Source organism: Saimiri boliviensis, chromosome 13, assembly GCF_048565385.1.
Source record: "Saimiri boliviensis isolate mSaiBol1 chromosome 13, mSaiBol1.pri, whole genome shotgun sequence".
In the NCBI taxonomy this organism is placed as follows: domain Eukaryota; kingdom Metazoa; phylum Chordata; class Mammalia; order Primates; family Cebidae; genus Saimiri; species Saimiri boliviensis.
In genome coordinates this window covers 113,495,346-113,504,750 of record NC_133461.1, presented here as the reverse complement: position 1 = coordinate 113,504,750, position 9,405 = coordinate 113,495,346, and the positions used below count along the sequence as shown (strand labels likewise).

Genomic DNA, 9,405 nt, shown 5'->3' with positions numbered 1-9,405 from the left:
GGCCAATCAGCGGGGCCAGGGGCGGGGCTTCCCTGCAGCGCGCCGGGAGGCGGCGGCCCACTTCCGGCAATAATCGCCGCGTCGCAGTCAGGTGCGGGCCCGGGCTACCGGCGCGCCAGGTGGGCACTGGGCGCCGCGGGTGCTTCAGGTGAAGACGGGGGCCACAGGCACGCTAGGTAGGTACAGGCTGCCGCAGGCGCGTCAGGTGGGGACGAGGTCGGCGGGAGCGTCAGGTGAAGACGGGGGGCCGCGGGCGCGTCTGGTGGGGACTGCCAGCCCTGGGCGCGTCAAGTGGGGTCGGGGTGCGGGGGGCTGCAGGCGGGTGTAGAGGGTCTGGGAGCCGCGGGCGAGTCCATTGGGCACGGGGGCCGCTCACGGGTGCACCGCGTCTCCTCAGCCGCCGCCTCCGCCCACCATCTGCGACCTCTTCCCGCCCCCACCTTCCTGGGCCCTCTGGCAGGCCCGAGCTCGTGTCCGCCTGGCTGGACAGGGTATCGGGGACGACTCCTGCCCGCGTTTGCTCTCTGGCGCGGCCCTTGCGTCTTCGCCGGTGGAAGCCTGCCCGGGTGCGACCCCGCATTTCTCCAGGCCACTCTGCCGCATCTGCTGGTTACCTCCTTACCCCTGGTCTGCGGCTCCGACTCTGGCTTCTCCTTCCCATGCTGATTTTTCTTGCAGCAGACGCTTAGGCATATTCATCCTTCCCTCACAGTAAGCTCAGTTTGACCTTTGTCTCAGATTCCGTCTCTGTCCTTGGGCCTATTCAAACTCATTTTGAAAACAGAATCTAGAGAACCGTTTCTTCCCTTGTAAAACTGTCTCTTGCCGCTTCCAAATCCTTACCATCAGGCCCTAATCGGAAAAGACGTTTCCTCTTCCATATTCTGCTTTCTCCTCATCTTTACATGTTTTTCTTTTCCATGAGGACTCTGTGATTTTCTTAGTCCTTCTCAGAGTAAATCTTATTTCTGACTCTTGGCCCTCAGTTTGCCATTTTTCGATGTCCTTCCTGGATCAAATTTGGCCACACTTAAGAGCAAAACAAATAGTGAAACACATGCGGTTTTTAAAGATGGATTGGAGTTTTCCTTCCTGTCTTGTTTTCCTTGTCTTAGTGCCTTTATATTTAGATCCATCATTACTTGAGATCATATTAGTGATATGTAATAGACGGTAACAAATGTTAAAAAAAAAAACAAAACAGCTTATAATTAAATGGCATCTGTTTTAATAGAGTTTTCAGGAATTGTTATTACAAGTATATAGTGGTTAGGAGCATGAATCCTGGAGTGAGACCCCATCATTTTGAATCCCAGCTCCACTAAACTCTTTGCCTCAGTGTCTTCATCTATAAAATACATAATTAAACTTATAAACAAGAATAATGTTTTCTACCTTTGAGGACACTGTGAGGATTAAATGAGGCAATGTACGTAGATTGTTTAGAGTAATACCTAGACTACAGTAAGCTCTAATAAATGTTTGCCATTATCATTGCTAAAAAAGAATATCCTTGTTGAAGGAAATACCTTTTTTGGTTCTGATTCTCTCATGCCAAAAGTTTCCACCAGCAAGTGAACTTCATGAAATCTCTTCTACTGAAGTACCCCACCCACATGTCCTACCACTTCAACTGGAAATTAAGGGGAAATTTAAAATAGTTCATCATTGTAGGCTCTCTGAAATAAGTTGGCATAAAATCTGCTTAAAATTTGCAAATTATACAAGCTATACCCTTTGAGAGCTTGCTCTTAAAAATTTACTAATTTTCAGGGGTAATTTCTGGTTTTTGTGTTTGCAAATTCCCAGAACAAAGATAATTTTAATTAAAATAAGTGTATACAGCTTTAGCAATTCACATTTTCTTTTTTTTAGCTGAACAAATAAATTCCCGTTAAAAGCAGTGGGTCATCATTCTGTACAACTTTGGTAATATCGTTTACTGATCTACAAACTCAGATGCCTCAGATCGGGAGTATTTTTGAAACTTGAGATCCAGACCCTAGACCTTTTTTTTTTTTTTTAATTTTATTTTTTTCTGAGACGGAATTTTGCTCTTGTTACCTACGCTGGAGTGCAATGGCACGATCTCGGCCCACCGCAACCTCCGCCTCCTGGGTTCAGGCAATTCTCCTGCCTCAGCCTCCTGAGTACCTGGGATTACAGGCACGTGCCACCATGCCCAGCTAATTTTTAGTATTTTTGGTAGAGATGGGGTTTCACCATGTTGACCAGGATGGTCTCGATCTCTTGACCTCGTGATCCACCCGCCTCGGCCTCCCAAAGTGCTGGGATTACAGGCTTGAGCCACCGCGCCCGGCGACCCTAAACCTTTTAAATGGCGACTTGTCTTTCATTTGTTATTATTTTTAAATAAATATTAATCCAGAGTTTGTGCTTTAGCTCATGAACTGTATAGATTATGGTTTAAGATAAAACTTCATTGTGATCCAATGAGCATACCATGACAAATCTGCAAAGTGCACACATCTTCAGAGAAACAAAGGTTTTCCTCTGTGTTGAAAATAAAACCCTTGGTCGTGGCCTATTTTTTATTTCCATGGTTCATTAGCTGCATCTCATTCCTTTCAACTCTTACAAAATCAAACTTAGCAGCTAAGAAATTCAGACCAAACTATTCATTTCTCACTGAGTTACTAAAATCACTTATCTGTAGAGTTTAGGTAGTTGTAAAACAATTGATTATATGAATGGAAACACCAGGCAGGCTTTTTATGTAAATGTTAAGGGGATTGTTTGTGAAACTAGAAAAGTGTATTAAATGATGAGTGGGCTTAGTGTCTAAATAGATAAGTATAATGTTTGTGTCTCATCAAGTTTTAAAATATTTTGTTAGCTGAGGATACCAGGGTCTACATTAGACAGTCATCTAGTTAAGGTTCTGTTGGCAAAATGTTTGTTGCCTAGTTGTTTTTTTCTGTCTCCATGTTTTTCATTTGATCTATCCTACAAGCTCTAGAAAATGATTATTTCAAAACAGCACTACTCACTGATCTATTGCTGAAAAACTTTTACTTACAGAATAGAGTCTAAATGCCTTTGATATTCTTCTATGATCTGGCTTCTGGTCACTTTTCCAGTTTATGTACCAATCCTCCCATAAACTTTCTCCATTTTATCCAACCTTTTCTGCTTATTTTTCTCAAATTGTCACATACTTTTTGACCTCTATACTTACTCACCCACCATTCCTGTGACTTTTTGCCCATGCCTCTCCATTCATTTACGATCTAACCATGTGTTAAGATCTAACCATGTGTTAGGGCCAAGATCAAGTACCAGTTTCTCCTCAGAGCTTTCCCACCTGATTTGTTTTCTCCTCAAATTTATTTTGGTTATTCTCTCTTTACAAGTTACACAACTGTACATGTGTATATGTATGTATACATACACACACACATATCTACATGTAACATACTTTATTATATTACATATGTATAGAATTTGTGTGTGTGTGTTGCTATTTTTCTTTTTTGGTTCCTTAGCTAAATCACACAGTCTTGAGGGCAGGAACATACAGCATGATAACATTTAGTTGGTGCTCAAATGTTTATCATTGAAGTAATCCTGTATTTGGTTTGTTAGCAATATTTTTCAGGATTATCCACTTGATCTTTTTTAAAACATAGATTTCTGAATTCACAGTTTCAGGTTGATATTGAGAGATAATCTGACATTTATCAGAGATGTTCCTAGCAGCTATTTTTCAGTTGTACAAGTGTTTTATGAGACTCAAGGTGCCACTTCAAACAGTCATCTGCTACTTCATGCTCTCTGCCACCTTGGGTGGGAATGTTCTTGAAGATCATAAAATCAGCTGTGTGCTATTAGAGACAGTCTTAGATAACTGTAGATTTATTGAACATGGGCAGTGAGTTTTGCATTTCAGGATGTTCAGTAGTTGTGAAGCAGGTCTATGAGACAAGGTTTATCAAATCGTGCTGAAATCTAAGGAAAATTTAAAGTATTTTCTAAAGCAAGAATTTAATCATTATGTGACTGAAAAAGAAATATTCTGACTCTAAGTCAGTTTAGCAAGGTTTTCAGATTCTCTTTGTGTAAAGATTATATCATTATACATTTCCTACACCATCAGGAATTAAGCATCTGTGGTTGATCCAGGAATATTGTTGAAGTCAGTGTAATTTCCTTTTTTTTTTTTTTTTTGTCTCTTCTAGGATTGTGTAAGTGCCCATTTAATAGCTTGCTTTTTTGTTAATTATACTAAATATAGTTGGGAGGCGGTATTTGGAGATGTTCATCTCTTTATTCTCCATGATGTAAATATTTTGCATTATTCTCTATGATAAAAATATTCTACATTGTGAAATACTCTTTTAAGTCTGTTTTGGACATGAAATTAGAGTAAGACGTTACAGAAACCACTCTTGCTTGAGTAATTCAGCTACCTTTCTGTAGCTAAATTCAATGTATATTTTCAACTCTTGCCATGCATGGCTTTTTTATAACATTTTCATCTTTGTTGATTATATCTTTCTTGAAATCCTGACTTCCTCTACCTCTTTGGCACTTCCTTTGCAGTTTTTCTTCTTGACTTATCTTCATCTGCTAGTCCCTTAAATGGAGTTTTTTCTTGGCTCTCTTGATTTCCCTCTCTACATATTATGTTACATTATTTGTGTGGTTTTGATTAGTATCTAAATGCTCATGATTTTTCTTTATTTGTGTCCAGCCTAACTCCGTTCTGAACCATGGATCTATATATTTATTTATTCATTCAGTAAATATTTACTGAGCTCGAGTTATACTTCTGGCATTGTTCAAGGTTATAAAATACAGAGCTGAACAAGGCATAGCATTCTCTTGTAGCAAAACATGATAAACACAGTGACCATTTCAGACAGCCCTTACAGCTACGAAGGCACTAGATAATGGCATAGACTGGTAGGGCTGGGGTTGAGCAGCAGAAGGGCGCTGTTTGGACCCGGCCTTTCTGGGATGTGACATTTTGAATCAGCAATGTGAACATCTGAGGCAGTTCTTAACCTCATGCTTAGTCTCACTGTGCATAGGAATCACCTATGGACCTTTAAAAACTACTTAAACTTAGTTTTCACCACCAGATATTCATATTTAACTGAACAAAGATGGGACTAAGCACTTGCATTTTTAAAAAGCTTCCTGTGATATTAATGCACAGCAGTAGTTGAAAACCACTGATCAAGAGAAGCAGAAATCAGGTCAATGGGAAGAACTGGAAGAACTAGCATTCCAGGTCTCTCATCAAACTGAACTTTGTGAAGTTAATCATGTAGTTGCATCATTTTTTAAGTAATAATTTTTATACCTGGAGTCTAGTATTTCAAACTGAACAGGCATGTCCAAAGCTGAAATTAACATTCCTTATCTCTTCTCTCCTAATAAAACCTCCTGTTCCTTCTATGTGCATTATCCCAGAACCAGGGACTACAAGTAATCTAGATAACTTCCTTGATTTCTTCCTCACGTTTCCAGCCAGTCTTCCCGTGCTGTTTGACTGTTTCTCCTAAATGTTTCTGTAGTCTCTGCTTTTCTATTTCTTCTGCCCCTTACACTCGCACCCTTTAAAGGCCCACATTCAGAAGCCTCTAGTCCTAACTCCTTTCTTCCAGGTGACCCTCACCCCATCCATTCTCCCAGTGTGATACACAGTTCTTTGTAAACCACAAATCTAATTGAATCACTTACCAGCTTACGTCCCTTGTTTGACCCCTCATTTCCCTCAGAATAAGGTCCAGCTTGTCTGACCTGATCTGGCCTTAAATGACTTCTCTATTCTTAATTCTGGCCCACTCCCTCTCATCTGTTACAAGCTTCAACCAGATCGAACCACTTAGAGTTGCTGAACATGAATACATTTCATTTTTGGTTTCTCCTAACTTCTGGCAAAGAGTGAATACTTGTTTGGGATAATATTCCCTATTCCACGCTCCCTGACTCCTGCTTGTTTTTCAGGTATGAGCTTGGATGTCACCTCTGGCAAACCTTTTATGACATATGCAGTACTGGGCCAGTAATACCACCTGTACTTACTCCACTTTATCACTTTAGTACAACCAAAGTACTATGTTATTGTTACTATTTATCGCTAATGTCCAGCCAACATGGAAGTAATGAGCAGACTTTTAAATGTTAAGAACTTTAATATTTAAAATTAGTGAATGAGTGTTCTAAGTGAAAAGAAACTTTTATGAATTATGTATGCTTTTTAACATAAATTAACTTTTTAATAGGAGAACTATGCCATTTTTGGGTCAGGACTGGAGATCTCCTGGATGGAGTTGGATTAAAACAGAAGATGGCTGGAAGAGATGTGAATCCTGTAGTCAGAAACTTGAAAGAGAGAATAACCATTGTAACATCAGTCACAGCATGTAAGTTACAGCTGAGCAGAACCATGTCATTTGCCAGTTTAGCATATATGGCCTTATCTATTTTTCAAGTCCCTGCAAAGCTCCATAACTTTTGAGACTTGCCCTCCCAGAAGGCTGGTGTGAAGAAACCATTTATTTAGCCAAAAAATGAGGCTAATAGATTGCCTAATATCCATACATAGATGCTTTTTACTTTTTTAAAATTTTAAACATTTAATCCTCACAGTAATCTGAGAGAGAGGTATTATTATTAACTGCACATTGTAGCTGAGGAACCTGAAGAAATTTAAAATACACAGGTTTGGTGGCATATGTCAGAGATGTAGTGGTAGCGGCTTATACAAGACAAATCAGGTTTTTTCCCTTGAAAGCCTAAGTTGGCATGATGAGTTTGCTTGTAACATTGTCAAGCGGCCAAGCACAGTCTGTCTTCTTGCTCTGCCATCCTGAGAGTGTAGCCTTACCTGCGTGGCCCAAAAGGGTGTATTAGCTGCCACATTTGTACTCCAGGCTGAAGGGTAGGTGGGATTGGTGAGACACAACCTGTGCTTTAGTGGCATAGCCCAAAAGTTGACATGCGTCACGTTGCCCACACCTTGTTGGCTAGAGCCCTAGTGCAAGGGAGACTGGGGGTTAGCCATGTGTCTAGATAAAACCAGAGACTGCATGAGCACAGAAGTAGGGAAAGTGGCTGTCGTATTATGACTGCAGTGTCTACCACAGTGGTGTTTGAGAATTTGGAGGGCTAGGAAGGTCTTGAGGTAGCCTCCTCTGGAATGTCATGGGTCTCGTCATTTATTCTATGTTATTTTACATTTGTGTAATTTTCAACTGTGTGTTTGATGGGCCATATGTTTTTCTGACAGAAGTTTAGTAACTTTAGAGCAGAGACTGATTTTTGTAGTCTTTGAAGCAGAAGTTAATTTTCTATTTTTAGTTACAGTGAGCGTAACTCATAATAATTGTTAAACTTATATTGTGGCAGTTGTTTGCCACTCTAAGATTTATTTAATGTTGATAGCTGTAAAACATGTTTCAGGCTTATAGTGATGCCGTTGGTATTGCATAATGCTGTACATGATGAATTTTCTAGTTCATTATTATAATTTTTATGGCAAATTTTTTACATTTAAAGATGGTTGGCCATGTCTAGAAATGTTAGGTGTCTCACATTTACTCCCAATAGTCACTATTAAATGTGGATTTTAGGATAGGGAAATATGTTACAGTTTTAAAAGCTGTAATGCTTGAAGTACAGTGTTACTGCTGCATCTGCAGTAAGGAATTTATGTGAACTTGGTTTTTTTGCCTCATGTATTCTTTTTCCCATCATCTCAAACACATTTTAAATGTCTGAGAATTATTATTTTTTTCTCTGCACACACACAATTAGAGAATACAGTTGAAATTTTTTTTCTTTGCATAGCTCCCAGTCTCTCTTTCCCCTTCCCCCAAACTTACCTACACATCCACCCCTTTGAACCGGTGGCTGCTAATACAAGCATCCCTGCAGAAAACGGTTTTATGTAGGCAACCCTGGCTATCCCCTGTGGAGCACAGTGAGTCAGAAGTAGTCAGCACCACTCTTTACCCCACCTAGTTGCTTTGCAGTACTGGGACCCCCTCTTTCCTACTCTGCCATTTTGTTCATCTTCCTTTGACTTCTGTCGGTTCCTGCCAAAATGCAAATTCAAACCTGTAGTAGAGGCTGTTGGTGAACTGAAACAGCAGCAGATGTTTAATATATCCTTTCTCTGGAAGGAAAAGCCATTAACTTTGAACCTAAAATTGATTTTAAAAAAATGAGACGATAGGTAACCACCATTTTAAATCACTATATAAATGGCCTTCTCTTTTTGCCAAATGTCTTTGAGAAACATAATACTCACAATTCTTTGATTTAAGGTGGGCTTTCTAAACTTAGAAAAAGAACTGTCGTGAAAATAATTTAGGTAATCAAGATTCTGTATAACTTTGTTAATTTTCTTTTTTGTGAATGTGCATGAAAACAGAAGGCCTTTAGTATCCTTCTGCTTACTTTTCAACTCTTTTTGGTATTAAAAGTTTAGAGAACATAGGTAAGAAATAAAGCAATTCAACATAGTTGATCTGGGGGCAGCCCGCCAGTTCATACTCTGAATCCTTGATTAAGCTGTTCTTTCAAGCAACATTTATGATATTACTAAAGTTTAAGTATAGTTTGATGGACAGAGAATTCATCTTGAACCCAACCTTAGGAAGCCTTTTATTAGACTGTTGATTCAGAATAGAAGGTAGGTTGGCTGGGGTCCAGATTGAAGAGAGGACAGCTAGCTAAGGGTTTCAGTAGACAGGTGAGAAATGTTGAGTGCTGCCTATGGTGATGTCTGTACAGCTGAACAGAGGGTCAGGATCAGTAAAAGAATGAGTGACAGATTGAGTGGTAAAGCCAAAAGAGTGGCCCTGAGAAGGACTCTGAGGGTATAGCTGGGGAAATGGTGTAAGTAAATAATCTGGCTGGGTCTTGTCTCCAGCGTAGTGTCGCTGCCACTCGGTTTTATGTCTGATGACAGAAATTGTATGATTTCCATAAAGGAAATAAATTGAAGAAGGGTGTCTACTGCATATCTTTAAGAATTTCTAACTTTTTCCATCATATCGGTGTTATTATGGGCACTTTAATTGCCTATAGTTATTTCAGTGTAACTATAGGCACTGTTGAGGATATGTAAGAAGTTGCTCCTTGTCTTTTGTGAAGTTGGCATTTGACAACTGAGTATGTAGTCAAACGTACTGCATTCAGCTCAGTCTTGACAGAGATGCTTCTGGGGACGTTCCTTTGCATTGATTTTACTAAATCTTTTTTATTGCATTCTTTTTATACCTCATAAAACATAATATTTTCTATCAAATTTGAATGTCTTAACATTTATTTTGGTAATTTGGTTCTCAATGGGCTTAGCAATGGGGGCCATAATAAATTTAAGGCTCTACCAAAATTATCTTCAACTCTAATAGTTCCCAGGATATC

General features: G+C 39.6%; 1 protein-coding gene across 5 annotated transcripts in view; it reads left to right on the top strand.

Annotated features, from left to right (window-relative positions):
* The first annotated feature begins 7 nt into the window (after window positions 1-7).
* FBXO25 (F-box protein 25) overlaps window positions 8-9,405 on the top strand; it is a 62,988-nt gene continuing 53,590 nt past the window's right edge. For 4 of the 5 annotated variants that reach the window (XR_012513346.1, XR_012513345.1, XM_003940710.4 and 1 more), the window contains exons 1-2: window positions 8-176; window positions 6,255-6,395. Coding sequence is in view for 3 of the 5 variants with exons in the window: in XM_003940710.4 (XP_003940759.3) it covers window positions 6,262-6,395 (134 nt within the window). In the remaining 2 variants the exon portion in view is untranslated. The remainder of the gene's footprint in view (window positions 177-6,254; window positions 6,396-9,405) is intronic. The other variant, XM_074384223.1, reaches the window with a different exon arrangement.